At 38.0% G+C, this 19,163-nt stretch overlaps 1 protein-coding gene across 21 annotated transcripts in view; it reads left to right on the top strand.

Moving 5' to 3' along the window:
- The window catches only part of FRYL (FRY like transcription coactivator), a 165,107-nt gene that overhangs the window by 39,233 nt on the left and 106,711 nt on the right, over window positions 1-19,163 (top strand). The window contains exon 1 of one of the 21 annotated variants that reach the window (XM_086889532.1): window positions 8,121-8,267. The exons of 19 other annotated variants lie outside the window; for them this stretch is intronic. In XM_086889532.1, coding sequence (XP_086745658.1) covers window positions 8,192-8,267 — 76 coding nt within the window. In that variant the 5' untranslated portion in view covers window positions 8,121-8,191. Of the gene's footprint in view, window positions 1-8,120; window positions 8,268-19,163 lie in introns of those variants that run through there. One more of the 21 variants, XM_086889533.1, reaches the window with a different exon arrangement.

Raw genomic sequence — 19,163 nt, 5'->3', positions numbered from 1 at the left:
ATTTTCCCAGATATTGAGGAAGTGATACCATAGACATTTATTGGTACATTGTATGTTTGGATAATTAACATGTTCATATCAGTTACTGGGAGATATGAACAGTATGCAAATGCTTTATCAATAGATAATATGGCTGACAAATAGGGAGAGCCAGTTGAACCAATGGTAAAAGCTAAAGTATATTGTCCATTTTATGTGAACATGTTTTTACCACCTGATTTCATTTCTTCGTTTTTCAGTAATTAGTAGGGCTTGCAGTGGAGGGACACAGTCATTTCTGTGTGATGCTGTGTGGGATGCTGGTGTGGGGATGCAGAGCTGCCTGCCATGGTTCAGGTGGAGCGCTGGGTTTCACAGCTGCTGCCCCATGTGCAGCTGCTGGCAGAGGTTATTTTGTAGTCCACCAGCTAAGGCACTTGAAGGAACTTTCTGTTGTGGACTATTTGCACAACTTCCAGACAAATGTGGCCTTGTAAAACTGTTAGTATATGTTAGGTGTTCAGTATCTAACTGTTGCATTTAGTTGCCCTTGAGTTTGTTACTACTTCTCATTCTTTCCCTTTCTGATTTTTGCATTTCTTTCCTTGCTTTTCTTTAGTGTAACAGCATGCTTGCTCAAGATAAAGGTTCAGAAATTACACTCATGAATTCTTTTATTTCTGATTTGCAAAACAATGTATGTTTTATCTTTTAGTTACCTTTTTGAGTTTTAAAAATATCTCAATATATATATAAAAAAAATATTTTTTTACTTATGCTTCAGGTTCTTACAAGAATCTATTTCATAGACATGGGAGAGCTGCAAAAATTCAGCATTAAAAACAACTTAATTGTTTAAATCCTAGAAACTAAAGCACTAAAAAAAGGCACTGTAGATATTTGCTGGCTTTGGAGTGAAGAAATATGCCGGTTTACCTCAACTGCGAAGAATGGCACATTAATGTAATTACTTATTTCTGATGTTGGGTGGTGGAGCTCCATATGTTCCTGCCCTGTGTAACTAAAACAACAGGAAAAGCAATTTTATGAGTTGAAACCTTAAGAGAGAAAACTGGCTGCCCATGCCTTGCCCCTTCTTGCTTTCCTTTCCCTGACTCTTAAGTACAGCTGTCCAAGTCCTTATACTATGTGTGCAGAGCTGCCGCCTACATAGGGATTTAAGCCCTAGTGGAGTAAGTTGGTAGGCTTATGGCTGTGAGGAGGTTTTACAGAGACACCTGTAGTAGTTCCCTCTTGTCACTGTGCTGTCCCTCATCCCTCTGCCTACTGTTAAGTGTCCTGTGGCACAGGTGACTTAATGAGACATAAGTCTGCTTATGCAGGGCTCTACGGTGCTTTAACGTATGAACAGGAATGGACTGCAGTGGCTCAGGAGCAAACACTCAGCTTTGCTTATGGTAGAGGGAGGAAGGCAGGAATTCACCTCCAGGTGCAGACAGAGCACATACAAAACTATCTTCAGCTGCTTTGTGAGTTCAGTGGTAATCTGCATCTGAGAATATTTTCTGTCCAAGTACTATTGCACTCATGAGGCTTAACAGATTGCGACTTCTATGCTGAGTTTATCCCTATAGGTAACTTTTTTCTTTAACTTTTTATTCTTTAAAGTTTTCCCAGATGAATCATAAGCTCTCAGTGGCTTTTCCCCCACCCCTATGTGCTCTATAGGGATAGAATAACTGATCCTTGCATAATGTAAAAATTATGTTTCCCATAAAAGCGGCACAGACATCCAGCAGCTTGGGAGGAACAACAGAAATAGAAACATAACCGATTTGCAGCAGTTGTCTTGAGGCCTTGTAGGGTAACAGAGTTAAGCCTTTCCTTACTCTATCCATTTAAACGCCCAGCAACTAAGCAGGGATTTTCTGTGTAGCTCCGTAACTGTTTCCAGGTTCCATTTAAAAGGTTGGTGAAAACCAAGGGCTGGTTCTCCAAACCCAGTACATTGGTATGTTTGTGCTGATGCACAGTGAGGAGGCTGACATGATACAGAATTGGACAGACCAGACATTAAGGCAGTTATTTCAGGTTGTCTGACATGGAACCATCCTAATTGGGCTTTATTTGTTTTATTTGAATTCATTGAAGATTGAAATGTAGTATCTGAGAAGAGAGTTTTCACTGTGTTTTCCTGAATTTTAATTACAGGGCTGCTTGTTACAATTGAAAAACTTGAATTTGTCAGACTTTTGAGATGGAGTTGCAGCTTTAAGCTTGAGTATCACTTTACCTGTCTCATTTTGTCTTGGAGGGAGATTGGTTAAATATCATCTCAGAACTGCCTATTGTGGTTTTGGAAATGGTTCATCTTTTTATTATTGATTTGTTTCCTTGTAGTCTTATGATGTTTGCTGACGTAGAAAGCTAGATTTTCAGGAAGGGCCAGTTATCTGTTTAGTATAAATTCTTAAAAAATTTATAAGGCTGTTGTTAAACTACCTGGAAAATTATTTGATTTTTCAGGATTTAATTACTCTTGAAGGTTGTGGAAGTGGGAGATTCTTTCAATTTTTTTCTTCCCCCCGCCCCCCCCCCCCACCCCCCCCCGAAGACTCACTATTCAATCTAGATATTGTTAACTTAATGAAAAGTTAAATATTAACTGTATCCTCTTTGATCTTACTCGTGGACTGTGTTCTGCAAGAAGGCTGAGCATCTTCAGTGTCCTTCCGGAACCAGCTGGAAGGTTCATAATTTACTTTAAATGGGAAATATTTGTAGTTCTTTGTGTGAGTGCATTTTCTGTCAGTCTGTATCATCCTGAAGATGAATGTAGTAGGTCTGAAAACTGTAAAGAAACTTCTGGAAGCAAGAGTAGCTGCATTTGTTCTGTAGCTGAAAATAATGCCTTTAGCATTTAGTGGTTTTTAATTGAGTGTTAATTTCAGAATGTTTTGTTCAAAATAATCAAAATTATTTTGTAGAGGGATAAGAAAAATCATATTCTGTTATCTTGGACATCCCATTAGAAAAGAAGCAAGAGTTGCACTGGGATTTTGAGGGAGGGAGGTAGTGTTTTGAATATGCTCCTAGAGAAAGGAAACTATTGTAGAACTGGGGAATAACACTTCAAATAAAGGGGGGTAAAAAAGGGAAATTAAGCTTAAAATCTGTAATGCTCCCTGTGAAACACAAATTAATGACTTAAAAAGTGTTATTTCTTTGCCATTTTACAAGCAAGATATTTAAAATTAAATATCGCTCTTTTAAGATAATAAATACAGTCATATCTTTAGTCATGAAACTCCTCTTACCTTTTCAGCCTGTGGAGGTAAAGCAAAAACAACATTGTGTGGATTGTACTCATTTTTTTTTTTTTGGTCTTGCATATCAGTGTTTGCCACAGGCCAGATTTCTGGCAGTTACTGCAGCAGCAGCATTATGCATATGGCACTTCATGTACATTGTTCAAAATAGTTGCCAGCAATGTGTCTGGGCAACTCCAAGAAAATGGCATGACATTACTTGAATAAGCTGTGCAAATAGCCTTTGCATTCACATTTCTGGTAAATGTATTGATCCTACTGTGGATAATGATCCTTTTAGAAATATTTTTTACTAAATACCTAATTCTGCAAATAAAGAAAAATTCTGTTATCTGTACTATCTAGAGTGCTAAAGTTTCTGATCTCTTACATTACTTGGGTCCTCTAGCTATTAAAACACTCAAGTCAAATCTTACCTGTCCTGTGACTGGGATTACTGTATGTGTATTGAAAGTTCCATCTAAAAGGTATGTGTGGAAGTGCTGAATGGACTTTGCTTGTACAGGTCAAGCATGCTACGGATGAATGGTACTACAAATGGACAGTCTAATGCTTCCTGGAGCAGCTGGTCTTACAGTGCATGAATCTTGTAATGTATCAGTCTATTTGCAGCCTGGAGTCTGCTGACTTAAGAGTCTGCTTAACTGAAGCAGCTTGAGCAATTTGCTTCTGGCCATCCTCTTTACTAAGAGTTTTCTGTACCTGAGCAGAAAGCATGGTGTGGACTAGGCGCTTGGATTAATCATTTTAATAGAGTACAAACAGCTTGTGTCTGCAGATAGAGCACTTCTGCTTTACTACACCTACAGTCCAGCTCCTGTCATGTTCTCTTAAGTGCTTACTGATATCAGTGTGCTTATTCATGCATACCTCACTTTGACTGTTGAGAAAGTATCAAAAATAGACTTTATAGTAGTCTTCTCCCTTTAGAAGTGAAATTGATCCAGAATCAAAAGGTGTACAGATACTGGGATCAGTATATAAACTGTGTCTTTTTTGGAACTGTGCAATGTTCAGCCTATTAATAAAAGTATGCACAGTTCCTCAATTTCATATTTTCTTTTTCGATTTTTTTCTTAGATGAACCAGCTCCAGATCAAAGCTATTTGCTTAGATTTATATGCAGGTGCTTTGTTTTCCATTTTATCTAAAATAGTTAAATATTAATCTTATGGAAGACTTCTCTTATAAGTAGTTAAAGTGATAAATATTTTTAGTGGTCATACTTGTTGCTCTCAGTTTTAGGCATAGTGTACTTTCCAGAAGAGTCTTTCATTTTCCTCTCTGAGAATGAGGAACTGGAAAAAAATCCATGTTGTAGAAGACATTTTTCTAACAGTTCTAGAAATGTATGATGTTGATATCTTGTAAGTTTGCATGATGAGTTTTGTTGGGCTCTTCTCGAAGAATTAGCCTTATCTGTGCTTGTCCAGGATGCAGAGGCTTGTTATCCATAGTTTTTCTTTCCTGCCTTTACTATCATTGTTTCAATTAAAAATGAAAGGTTGCATTTTACACTTCGTGTTTTATACTGAAATCTTCTGTTTATTCTGGTATTTGGTAGGTTGTTTCATTAACTCATTTCAAAGAAAAACCAAAACCCAAAAAGTCTGATATGGCACTCATTGTTATTTACACACCTTTGATTATAAAACAGTTAAATTGAGTTGTGAGGAAGAAGTATTGTTGGAATGCTTGTGCACAATTGTACAATAAGATAACTCTTGTTACACTGATGCTTATATGATAGGTCTAAGATACTGGCAGACCTATTACTATTAATTGGACTTGTACTGATAATTCCTTTTTGCCTTTCTTGGGGGATGGGGTGGGTTGTGAAAATACTTGGTCTAAGCCATTTTTAAATTTAAGAAATTATTGATGTCCATTTAATCCAAGTTGCTATGTCTCTGCATGTATGTATGAGAGCATACATATTCATATAGTTTTAAAAGGACATTTTGCTTTTCAAAATATTTTTTGTTCCTAATATTATATTTGCTTAGTCTTCAATGCATCTACTTAGAAGGAGAAGATTATACTCTTGGCATGTAGTTCTTATTTCTTAGAAATTGTTAATGAGTTAATACTTTTTCTATTAGTCATTTAAAATTAAAATAGCCAATATCCTTGAGGAAACTCAATTGATGGTGATCATTAGTTGATACTATGAATAAATAACAGTGTTACAAAATCTCAGATGCTGTGGTGAAAGGCCATGTAATTTACTTTAATCAATGTCGTAAATAAATGCAAATTTTGGAAAAGATTTTGTAATAATAATTTCATTTTGTAATGCTGCTTTACAGAAATACTGACAACTCTGTTTGTTGAAAGTCTTCTTAACAGGACTCCAGAAGGTGGAACATAGAGATTAGTATTTTTGTGAAGTTGTTTTGGTATATCTCCTGGAGTTTCTGGGATGATTGTTTTTTAATAAGTTTTTGGCACTAATAACTTAAAGAATAAAAGCTGAGGGAGGAAAAGGGCAACTACAAAGAACACAAAGTGTTATTTTAAAAAGTCATTATTTTTGAGGTGCTGAGAGAGTTGGCTCATGATTTTGGAATGCGTACTGTTAACAACGATTCCTTTGAAGAGGTCTCTGTAGCCCAGTGTTAAAGGCAGTCAGAGACCAACCATAATTAATACAGTCTTTCAAATTAGTGGTGAAATTCATCAGTTCCAAAATCTGACCTTTATATCCGACTCATAACAAAACACAACGCCTCTTATGCCTTATTTAGTAAGAGGAGAAAAGGAATGGCGGAAGTGTAACTTCAAATGTATTCATAAAAGGAGTGATGAAGAGGAATATGAGGTAATATTTCTTCCTGCATAGGCAGTACTGCCTGAAATAGGCTTATGAGAGAAAGTCTGATGCAAAGTCCCAAAGAGTTACTCTGTGGATGCATGTACCTGTACCCTGTTTGGGAAGAAAAAAGTACTATTTCAATACAGGTGTCAATTTAGTATCTTATTATAGAAAAATATTTTTTGCATGGGGAAATTTGGATTATTTTTTATCTATGAAAACTAAACAACGTTTTTTGTCTCTCTCTTAATAAAGTTGCTTGTCTCCTAAATGACAGCAGCTGATGCTTCAACCAGCCTAATGCAGGCTTGTCCCAGACTTTGTCCAGTGCCTGTGGACACTTCTGCTGCTGTGTTAGACCTGTCACTTGGAACCACTTAGTTTTACATCAGTTGGTTTATGTTACCTCTCTGTTAGTGATAATTGTTTTGTCTTTTTGGGGTGGGGGATATAGATTAAAAAAGCCCCAAACAAACAAAACCAAAACCACAAATAAATCCTAAACATGAAAAGTATTTGATGTACACTGTTCTTAAATCTTTCCTACAACTTCAGGTAATTCTAATTTGTCTGAGGAGACAGGTATTATTTCCTCCTCATGGCTTGTTTACTCCTAGTACAGTATGTGCAACAGTTTTGAAACTGGATTTTTAAAGAATCATCTTAAAGCAGATTTAGTTAATCAGTCTACCTTGGATCCACATGATTTTTTGTTTCACCTGTATGGTGTGGTTCAAGTTATAATTTAAGCAGACATAATTAAACTGCCGTTGGCCCCTGCTACAATAATCTCAGCATCCAGTTCTCTCAGTTTCTGTTACTTGACCCAGGGGGTACATTACATGTGTAATTTGGTTGCAGTTATGGAAATAAATATTACTTTCTCCATGTCATTCCTTCCTTTCAGTATGCAGAAATCTTTCTGAATTTTTTTAATTGTCCGATAAAATATTGAGACACTTTTAGGTGTGTTTTTGATCTGTGTAAAGATGACACCTGAAGCTGACAAAGAGCCACCAAATTTTTGTGGTACCTGGTAGTGTTGACAAGGTGAAGGAGGTTTCTCTGAAACTACTTTACCCTGTGCTGAAGTGGGCAAAGGCTATTGGTAAAGTATCTTGCTTAGTGCTACCTAAGGCAGTGTTGGATTGCATCCCACTTCTGAAAGACTTTCCGCTGTGGGATTTGAGATGATTCTGGACAGAGTAAACTATCAGAAACACCAAAATTGTGTCAAGTCCTTTAGAAGGCACTCTAAGAAGAGAAGAAAAAAAAAAGAAGAGAAAGAAGAAAAAAAAAAAACCAAACCAAATGAACCCCAGCTCAAGTTCTTTAAAAGACATTAAGGAAAAAAACCCACCACCAACCAATCTCTAAAGAGCTAGTAGAATCATAAAAGGATTTGGTTTGGAAGGGGCCTTAAAGCTAGTCTAGTTCCAGCCTCCTGAAGTAGCAGGGACACCTTCACTACATCGGCTTGCTCAGAACTTCATCCAGCTTGGCCTTGAACACTTCTGGGGACGGGACATCCAGAACTGCTACGGCCTGTAGGTGTTGGAGCTAAATTTGCTGTAGTTCTCTTGCAAGCATCCTCCGTGGGAATACTTACGGCCTTCCTGCCTTCCACTGAGATTCAATTTTTCACACTGGTGATTCTCCATCCTACGTGCTGCCACCCTCCTTTGATTTTGCTGATCTTTTAGCGTAGATGGCTCGATTGGCTTTTGGCGCTGTGCAGAGCAACTCTGGGCAGTTTATTTAATTCATCACGATTTTAAGAGATAGGTCGGAAGTTTATTTAGAACTCGGACAAGCACAACTAGCCTTTTATAGCTCTTTTTGGTTGTAGTTGCAAAGAGTCGCTCCGTCCGGCTGCCAGGGGCTGGGTAGCTCGGTCGCTGTGCCCGTGTGGCTGGGAGCATCCCTCGGGAGGCTCGCGGGCACACCCCGGAGGCGGGAACGGCCCCGGGGCGGGGTCGGTCCCGGCAGGAGCCGCCCCCCGCCCGCCGCCCCCCGGGCCCTGCGTCACCGGCACCGGCCCGGCCCTCCCGCGGGTGCTGGCGGAGGCGGCGGCGCGGCCGGCGCCCCGCTCCGCCCTGCCCGCACCATGCTCAGCCTGCAGGACTCCCTCTTCTTCGAGATCAGCATTAAGTCTCTGCTGAAATCCTGGAGCGGCAGTAGCAGTAAGTATTTCGCTGCACCGGGAACCACAGCAGTGTAGCAGATGTCTTGGCCCTTTTCTTATTTTTTTCTTTTTTTTCCCCTTTTTTTTGCACACTGCCGTATGAAATTGCCCTTTAAAAACCAGGGTTTTAGTGATCCTCTGTGCTGGTGCAACTTGGCAAGCCAGTCTGAGAGCTAACTGCTTCCTAGTTCTCATATGAGATTTTGTATGTATGTGTTCTTTTAATATTGTTTTTTCTTAGCCCAGAGTTGTTTCAGTCTGGTGAAGTTCTTTGCGCCCTTTACTGTTCAGGAGAGGTGACAAGTAGATGCTCATCTATGCGGAGTTACCAGATGCTGATGTCTTAAATCTGTCAAGCTCCAAATGCTCCTTTGAAACAAATCAGTCACCCTTGGACAGTGTATTTTACAGGGGGACATTATTTTTGTCCCTGAAACCTATTATTATGCCTACGAAAACTGCCCACTTTGATCTTCTAAACGGCCTGAAATGAGAGTTTCTAGGGGGATTCCTTGTCTGAATTGAACCAGCGAAGCAAGGATGCTGCTCTTGGTTCAGACAGCCCGTCTGTCCTCACATCACCCCGTCACACATGCTTCAATGCAGGGTCTCAGGCCCGGAGCTGACTCGCACTGTGTAGAAGGATTTGCTAACGTAAGCACAGCAACTTCATGACAGGACGCCAGGAGGTGATAAAGATGATGTAATTGAACGTCAGCTGAGTATTTCCTACATCTTACGTTTCTTGTATATGTAAAAATGAATAAAGTTAAGATCTGGAGGTAACTGGTATCTCAGCTTTATGTTTCATTAATTGCTGCTTGAGATGTGCTGGGATGCACAGCTTCTACTCACCATACACTTAATCAAAATAGCTCCTTTAGGATTTTTACCCCAATACAGTAGTATATATTCACCTGTCTTGTTTGAAGGCATTAGTAGCAAGTAATTTATTATACGATGTATTAATCAGATACTTAGTTTGTCCTAATAGTTCATTCAGACCTGATTTGCTTTTTGAATTAACTGCTGTAATTCCTGTTTTGGACTGGTAACTTCTAGACTATTGTCTTACAAGTTAAAGCAGTCCATGTTTCAGAACAGGTTTTCCTTATAGTTTTGCTTTTTAGTTTGTTTAATTTGTGCCTTGCAGATTAACAATATCTGTTCCAAATTATACCTTGTAATTGTACTGAGTGGTTATTAACATGCATGCTGCAATAGAGATAACCAGAGGGATTTTTCCAGTATTTTATAGTAGAAGTTGAAGATGCCTTATGAAAATGATTAAACATCCTTAATGATGATTTATATATATTGTTTCCAAAACTAAAGTAAATCTTAGGATACAGTTACAAGAAATTTAGTCTGCTACTAGATATATAATTGTATAGATAAGGAGATAAATTGCAGCTTCTAGACTAGATAATTGTCAGCTGTGACAAGACAGAGTAATAATAATAACAAGATAGAGAGTAATAATAAAAAGAATATCTGAGAAGAGGTTATATATGATGCTGTGTTTTCTCCTTTATGCCCTCTGTTACGTAAGCACAACAGTAAGATCTTTCTGACTCCTTCATCAGGAAGTGGCACTTGGATAATCTACCAAGAAACCAATTTTCTGTGTGTACTGGTGAGATAGCTGGGGTTTATTTCACTTTTTCTGGGATTGTCACTCCATTTGTGAAAATGGTTGTGATTCCAGCTGCACATCTACTCTGTGAAGAGAGTCAAATTCTGATGGTGCGCTGTGCAGACTGGCCAGGAGCAGAGTCCTCTGTGCAGCCTGTGCCAGCTCCAAGGATTGCAATTCACATGCATACCTTAGAGAGTCGAGCTGAAGTGGGCAAGCCATGTGCTTTGTTTCTAAAACATTTTCTAATCAAGTGATGCAGTATATGCAGAGCAAGGAATTGCACAATATTTATGTTGAGGATGAGTTTGGAAATTCAGTAAACATCCATATGCTAAGAAATTGCTTGAGAAAAGTTTTTGCTATGTTTGCATAATATTTATAGGTGCAAATGCTACTTTTTACAGTTTATATCATAACTTATACTTTTTATATGCTGAAGGATATCAGAAAAGGAGTGGGTGTGCTTGCATGCATTTCCATGTACATAAAAATAAGCATCTGCAGAGAGTGTGTAAGTGTGTAACAGAAAGGCAGCAAAGCTCCATGGGTCTGGTTAAGGGCTTGCTTAGCTGGCATAATATTGCAGTGCTGGCTAAGGTTTTATTGTAGTTGATCTTTTTTCTTTCAGTAACAACAATGGAGTGACATTCATACGGCCTAGTTTCAGAATGCTGCTTCTGTGCCAACAATTTTAGGCATTACATCTTTTTAAATGGAGTCAGGAATGTTCTTCTAATCCAGCAGTGAAGTGAGGATGTTCCTGCTTAAGAACTGTTTGCTTGCTGAAGTTGTGAATGTAATGGGGGCTTTATACTACCTTGTTCTCAGGTTGCTTGGCTCCACAGTATTTAAGCAATCTTAGTTGTGATGATATATCTCAATGCTCTTGGAGTCTGTTCTTTAGCCCATTGCAGTTGCAATATATAGTCTGTCTAATGGTTCTCCTGAGTTTCTAAATTGTAGGAAAAATACTAATTTTGATTGTTATTTATGTTTCTTGGTGTAAGAAAGCTGTTATATTTTGCTCACAAAAACCTTCATTCAAGGTTAAGGAGGTCTGGATGCCATGAGAATTGCTTTTAGTAATGCAATATGTGGGTTCAACAACCAAATATGATAATGCTTACAGTGAAAAGCATTAAGTAATAAATATTTTTCTGTAAAATATTACACAAGCTTTAGTGAAAACTAGGCATGTTTAGAACTATTTCTGGGGCTTCCAGTCTGGACAGGAACAATGGCTTTCCAGTAAACACAAGTACAATCTATTACTGCTTTATTAAAAGCTTTTTTGTGTTTCCAGTATATGCTGTATTAATAGATTAGTAGTCATGTCCTGTTTGGAAATAAATAATTATTTCTGGATTTTATTTTTTTTTTTTTTAATGTAGTGGATGTATTGTCTTTCTAAAACCTATCACACAACTTTCTGTTGCTGCAGTTGTGCTGTATCTATCTGGTATACAGAAGGATACACCTGTCATGTGGGTGCTTCTCTGTCCTTGAATTCATCCCTATCATCTTCTGGTGAATCAGTTTTGGAAGCACTGAGATTTTTCATACCGTCTTGCTCAGCTTGAATCAGAAGTCATCCATATATCTCGAGATCTTAAAGTGGTTAAGAGGACAGGGCTGCACTTTAACAATGTCCCTGCCAAAGCTACACTGAGGTTGTTGTCCTTAGCCTCTTTTTGGTAAAGGTTTGTGACAGTGATTTTCAGTTACTGAGACTTGTGGGCCTGGGAACAAAGTCCTGCCAGGAAAGCGAGCTGTATCTGCCTGTACAGCAGTTGGTTTGAAAACTGCTATAAAATCAGAAAGAAATGGAGCAGCTGTAAAAGCAAGTGAATTCTTTGAGCTATGGCTGCCAGGTGCTGACGAGCACGTGAAAACTGGGGGAGCTGCCTGACAGATACTTTTGAATCATTCTTTCTGTGAATGAAAAAAAGCACTTCGAGTTTGCTTTTTAAGATTCACTTATCATCCCATAGGATTGGGTTGACTGAAGATTACTTCCTTCTTTAGCAACCAAAAATGAACTCTTGGCTCTCAAGAGAGGTTCTGCTCTGCAAATACAGTATTTAACAAAGTAGATGTAGAGGATTCATTTTTATCTTGTGACTTTTTGTTTGAGGACAGCAGTAATTTAAATAAGAAAGGTCATGCTACAGTGCCATGATAGGATTGTATATGAAAAAGGACCATAGGAAGAATTCTGGAAAAAACAATGTTTTCTTGACAATCTTATTCTTTAGGGGAAGATGGGTGAGGTAGAGTATTTGTAAAGGTGTGCGTGGCTTTTTAGCAAAACCGCAGATTTGCTGCTTCTGTGGCAGTTTTCTAGTGGATTATACTTCTTAAAAGTGATAAAAGCATCAGCTTTTAACATATTAGAAGTCATTATTATATGATAAATTTCAACTTGTTTTCCCATTAAATGTTAAACAGCAAAGAAAAATAAAGCCTGAGGAAAAAATATTGTCTGAGACGTTACATGATTGCTTCTGTTCCAGACTGTCCTTTGGGCTAAGAGTTATTAGTGGCACTGCAGTGCTCTAGAGAATTTTTAACACAGCTTTTATATTCTGGTGGAAAAACCAGTAGTACTTCACAACATAGAGAAATCCTGTTTTCTTGAGATACTATTTTTGGTGCCTTCTAAAAGAATAATTATTATATAAGTGCAATATTAAGTTGGGTATTAACTTTATTTCTCTAGTGTTAGGCAACCCAAACAATAATATGCTCTGTCTTTTTTGTAGGAAACTTTTTCTTTAATATAACCTTGAGTTCAAAGGATCACGTAAGTTAGTAGTGTTGCCTTGTATGCTGAAACATGATATGCTCTTTCTAGAAAATGTAACAATTTTTCTTTATGATTATATCTTCCAAAATTGTTTTGACATATTGAAAAGTGATTTTTTTCAATGAAAGATGAATCCAAATGTGTTAAGTTTTGAAGAAGCTACTAAATTATGCTTTTTTGAAAAAAAAAGCATCTAAGTGTAATTTGTGTTGGTAAATATAGTTACATGCCCCTGTACTACTAGAGCAACAATTTTTTTTTCCTGTAGAAGAGACATATGATGACCTTTCCCCAGTCTTTAAGTTGTCAGGGGAAAAGCAAGTTTCTGTTAGTAGTTAATTGCCCAATACAGTGTGAATGTATCGATGTATTAATGTATTGTGGAGTGTGACCTTCATATTTGGCTCTGTTGATGAACTTCTGTGGCCTTTGATGATGGTCCCTTGTGTGGTACATCTTGAGTCACATAATGAGTCATTGCATTTCCTGATACATGGTGTTGGCATATATTCCATTATATGAGGTGCTAGTAACATTCTACGTAGTAAAATTCACTATGTAAAGAGAAGATTGGGTGGGGTATTTTTTCCCCCTTCCTTCTTTCTTTGTTTCTCAGTAAGTTTGGAACAACAAGATCTATAAGTGGATGTAGGCTGGAAGAAGATAACAGGGCTGTAAGAGTGACATCCAAACTAATCAAAGCCAAGTACCACCCTGAAGCTGAAGAATACTCAGCATACATAAGTGAACGATCTCAAGGGAGGGAGGGTGGATGTTGAGGCTCCTGTAACAGAATGTTCAGGATCAGCTGCCTAGCAGTGAGAGGCTGCCTGCCTTTCTTGGTGGGCATGTATGGATGTCTCGGCTCTGCTGGATCTTTCAGTCTTGCTTTCCTGTCTTTTGCATAGAAGCCTTTTTATATTTGCTCATTTTTCTTCTGTATGACTGAAGATGTGTGGGGGTTTTTGGGGGGTATTTTGGGGTTGGTCTATCTTCCAGTCTTGCTAAGCATTCATACCTACATGTATACTTTTTGCCTGCCTTACCTGTTTGATGTCAGCAGTCTCTACTGTAACACCTTCCATGTAAATTGGGCATTGGAGCATGGAAGCTCATTAGGGAAGTGTATGTATCCAGATTTTTACCAGTTGTAATGATGTTTTGGGCGTTGCTTTGGGCTACTTTGCATATAAAGATGGAAAATACTGAACTGTTATTTAAAACAAAAATTTTTTTGAGAATTGTTTCGTGTGAAGTTCTTTGTATTAATTTTTAATAAAATGCTTGTGTTGTAGGAAGTACATTGTATGTTGGGATATACATTATTTATCTTCATCAGACATGAGCTTCCCTTTGGGAAATTCTTTCTATGAAAGTGATAGACTTTCTGCTAAACCAGTAACTAGATTCTGTAAAGATTCAAATTGCAGAAGAGAATGCTGTTGAAAGGAGAAAGTGCACCAAATGCAAACCACTCTGTCAGCTACTGTTGCTGGAATAAACTGCACGCTCTGCACGGACTTCAGGAAAGCTCCAGATAAACCAATTGCAACAAGCCATATCAAATACCCCATTTCTGCTGACTTTTTTTTTTTTTTTTTTTTTCACACTGATGCTTTTGTATTTGAAGGGGGAAGGTTTAGAGGAAAGGTTTAGGCATTAGGGGTTTAATAGCATTTAAGAGATAACTGACATAACATTTATTTCTTTGGAAAGGTGATTGCCAACTTTTGTTTGCTATATTATATCCTGTGTACATGTAGTTAGAAGTTTTCTGCTTTATAGAAGTAAATATTCTTCCTCATTCCTTTCCATCATGCAAAGAGTAATGATGCTAGTCAAAGGGAACTGTTAAATTCTATTAGGTACAGTGCAAAATAAAGGGTCAATTTAAAGAGGAAAAGGCCATTCTAAATCAGAAAGGACACTTGGAACCAAAAAGGAACTGGGCCATGCTACTGTAAATAAGAATTAAGTTTTTGAACTCTTGACATTCCCAGTTGCCTGTGTGAACATCACAAGCAAAGGTTACATTAGTAGGTCTGGTGGAAACTACATTTTGTGAGAGATTTCAGGACAGTTCAGTGAAACATGATGTGTGTAATAGACTATCAAGCTGCAATAACAGAAGAAAATAAATGTTGAGGCATAGAATTGCTTTGTTTTAACTGCTTTTAATATTAGGATAGTAATTGTTGGAAATTTAAGGTATAGAAAGAAATAATCATTTGGTTTCCATTGATAACTCTCATTAGATGAATCCAGGACTCTCTCATAGACTGATCTAGAAGTACTTAAAATACAGTGATGGTCAAAAAGCTAGATGTGGAAAATGTTTCAGTACAGTTACAGAATTACATGGTTTATGATTCTTTAATTAATTTTAATCAGAATTTTAATTTGATGCCCTAAGTAGGTGTAGTTAGAAAAAACAAGCGTGATGTAGAGGACAGATTTTACTCAGTTCAGAACAAATTCTTCTAATGAATGTGTATGTATATATATTTTGAACACTTTCAAAGTAGTAGTAGTAGAAAACAACAGGCATATATGAAACATTTTCCTCACTCTTTGCCTTTTCTCATTCTTCTCCTAAGAATCAAGAATTTGAAAATCCAGAGGAAAGAAAGAGTAAATGTAGCCTCAGAAACTGACTGCTAAGAGTTTAAAAAACAATTTCAATCCTCAAAAATAAAATTTTTAATTTAAAACATTAATATTTATAGGTTTCTTGCTTAAGAATTCGTTTAAGTTCTAGAAGCAATTAATTTTGTAGAGATCTTACGAAAGCACAGCATGGGAGGTATAAATAACTCCTGTGCTTCTGCCCATCAGGCACAGCTGGCATGTGATTTGGGGATATTTTCAACTTTATTTTTTGAAGTTTTCTTTGCAGACAACTGGTACAGACAAGAATGGTGGTCTAGAAAAATGTATGAGTGCCTTAAGCCCTTGCAGATCAATGCTAACTAATGAATGGATATTTGAAAGAATTGTTAGATTCACAGTGCTATCAAAGCAGTGTAAGTAGCTCTGGGGGTTGTTAATTTTCTTCCATTGGCTTCTTTTATTCGTCATCCCTGTTCACTGCCTTTGTTCACGCTGCTGAACTAGAACTGAAGATCTTCAGGTTAGGAGCAGTGGTGTTTGTGAGGGTGCTGGGGTCAGTGGTCATAACAACTCAGCAGCTTAGTGCAGCCCATGTTGGGCTTAGAAAATCGTGTGCCTGACATCTCAGTGGAAACCTGCCTCCCTTTTCTCTCCAACATCTTGCTTTGTGCTGGCTGTCAGCAGGACATAGCAGCTGGGCCAAATATCACCAGATTTTTACTGTTCTTTCAGCTACAAATGAGGTCTTGTCCTGAAAAAAGAGAGGCTGTCAACTGGCACTTCGTTTTTATGACAGCAAAGTGAAGAAAGGAGGAAGCTAACCCAGGTCTACTGAGGTTTGGCTAAAAAGTTCAAAGTTTTTTTAGTAGCTGTTTAAACTCTGTGTCCAGAAACCCATGATAGACTAAACTGGGGATATTAAAGTAGAATCATACATTGTTCTGCTTGTAGGGGTATTTTTATCTTTAAACTTCTCTCTTCAGAAAGTAACTGAGTAGGAAAAAAGAAAAGAGGAATCTAAAACTTAGAAATAACCTAGCAGAAGTGCATAGATGGGAAAGATTTTGCATTCTTTTTCTCTTTTTACATTCTTAAATAATTATTAAAAAACCCTTGAAAGAGTACTTCAAGTTACAATTCCTATTCCACAGGAAAAATAAAAAGTGTATCACTAATTGTGAAAGAACTACCTAAAAAAACTATGGGCAACCCCCAAGTTTCACAAATATGGCAAAAGGTGACCAAAAGGAAAGTGTTTTCACTGTTAGAATTTTTCCTAGTATCTATCACTGTAGTATTGCTCAAAAGTTTTTTTGAATAATTTTTACTTATATATTTATTTTTAATATGTAGTTTATTCCTATCTTTTATGGTCACGTTATCCCTAAAGACGTTATTGTAACTGGAAAACTGGAGTGCTCATCTTGGAGAAGACAAGGAAAACAAGAACATAATGTGTTTAATCAAGCAGGGGAGAGGATGGCAGGACAGGGCCTGGGAGGTCCTTGGTATTGGTTCTATATTACTTGAAGCAAAGCTGTAGGACTTCACTATCTAAAATGTGGTAAAGTATGTGAATTATGCTACAGTTGAGCACAAAACCTTTCTGAAGCACACTGAAGCTGAAGTTCAGCATCACTAAAAGTCAATCTTGGTGTGCCAAAGTGGTGTCTTGTTGTAGATGCAAGTTTTCAAATTAAAAAAAAAAAAAAGTATGCACTGCACTTCTTAGTCTGAAAACCTGAAGTGAGGAAGTGCTGTGTTCTTGTTTAACTTTAATTTAGATACTGTTTTTTTTTTAACATATGGTCTTGCACATTTGTAGTTTTTTTCTCAAGGCTTTGTATTTCTTTTCTGCTTGCTTACTTCCACTGAGACTGTCTACCTAATTGTATTGAGAAAAATGATGTTAAGTCTTTGGGAATTGTTTGCAGTTTTAAGACTGAGGTTACTAAAACTGACTGCCAGAAAGCGATTGTGAATATTGGATAGTTTTAGCTATTTGGGGATGGAGAGGGGTGACAGAGACCCACGAGGTGCAGTTGTGCCATCCCGACATGATTAAAATGTCGGTGTTTTATGGTGGTGTTAATATGTGACCACACAAACTTAAATACCATATCCTGAGGGAAAAAGATGAGTGATGAGCTCTGGATGTGAAACTCACATTTCCAGGTCACTGGCCAAGAGTGTAGCTTGGCAGAGGCCAGAGCTTGTTATCGTTCCGTGGTTTGCATTTGGTCTCCTTCCAGATGTCAGGCCTGGAGTGCTCCCTGCCTTGAGGCCCTAACCCGTGACTGAGCTGCTCGATCCCACTGTGGCTAAACTGCATCTCTGCTTCTGTTCCCCCCAGAAGCTGGTCAGTTGTTCATCTCATCTGTGTTTTATTGCTGGAGAGTGATTGATGAAGTAATGTTTTATTAGAATAGATACAGAATTTGCCTGTGTGACCTCAAAATACTGAGGAAGTTTAAGCTCCAAAACCTTGATCAGAGAGTCTAAGATTTCCAGGGTTAAGTGGGAATAACTCGGCAACTGTTTTGTTAATACAATACCTGAGCAAGAATGAAGGAGATATTGCCCCATTTTAAAAATAATGCTGCCAATATATTTATATAAAGCAACTTGAGAGATGGCAGCATTGACTACCTGTCTGTACTAATTCTGGTTGGAAACCTAAGTGACCTAATATTTTTTTTTTTTTTTTTTTTTTTAAATGTAGCAGGAGTAAGGAGCCCTACAGATTATCAGACCATTATGTATTTTGTGATACCCTCTACAGGAAGTTTCACCCTCTCTTCCTAAAGAGGGATGAACATTGGAGAGTTCTTAAAGCAGAAACTTAATAATTTCTTATATTTTTTCATTTATATTCCTCATTCTTGTATTTGTCATGAACCGTGTAGTCTTCTAAATACCATGCAAATACTGCTGTTATTATTGGCTAGCCATAGTTGGTGTCAGCACATGCAGATAGATACTTAGGTCCTTTTCAAGCCTCAGTACTTGAATGACTGCAGATCTGAATGTAGCTATGACACACTTGTATCACCTCCTTACAAACCGCCCTTTAAAATATGGATTTATGTATAAATATGTTTTTATCCCTGTCCATCAGCTTGTAGGCTGGCATATCTGTTACTTTGCTGATAGACTGTGAGTATTTTCCATGTCTTCCTACACAAATATGAAACCTACTATTTAATTTTTATCACACAACTGTGTAGGAAATACTGCTGCAACATTGTATAAACCATGTACCAGATGTAAATGTGAGACCTTTTAACAGGGAAAGCAGATGTTACTTAAAATGTGAACTGAGGGGAGCAAAGCGCATGTGTCCACCCAGCAGCCAGGCCCTAGGATGGGGGTGCTCAAGGTGCTTGTCCAGCAAAAAGGCACCACGGTGCTTGTGTCAAGCTATTACATCTGTAATCTATGGTCATGGTATGGGAGCCAAGAATGCCAGGTGTAACATTCTCCACATGTCCTGGGCTCCTTTTCAGTTGGCAGCAGATTTTGGAGCAGTAATGGCACTGTTCAGTGTGCCCATCCTGTCCCACTTGTGTGCGTCATTACATGATTCTTTGTCTCTGGATCTGGGTGTGTTGTGGAAGTGCAGGGGGATCTGCGTACCCACTCAGCCAGGTGCTGTTCATGTGAGCCATGCTGAAAGCCCCACGTTCCCTGGTGCCCCCACAGCCAGAACTTGCCATTCATACCAGTCTCAGCCTCTCACTTAAAATTCTCTGCAATGATTTTTGGAGCTTAAAAGAATGTATTGAAACCAGACAAAGGTTCCTACTGTGGAAAGAGCAAACTACTTTTTGAAGTAAATT

The sequence above is a fragment of the Cyanistes caeruleus genome, chromosome 5 (genome assembly GCF_971803275.1).
Source record: "Cyanistes caeruleus chromosome 5, bCyaCae1.hap1.1, whole genome shotgun sequence".
NCBI lineage: Eukaryota > Metazoa > Chordata > Aves > Passeriformes > Paridae > Cyanistes > Cyanistes caeruleus.
Note: the sequence above shows the minus strand (reverse complement) of the source record. Positions and strands in the feature narration are given on the sequence as shown.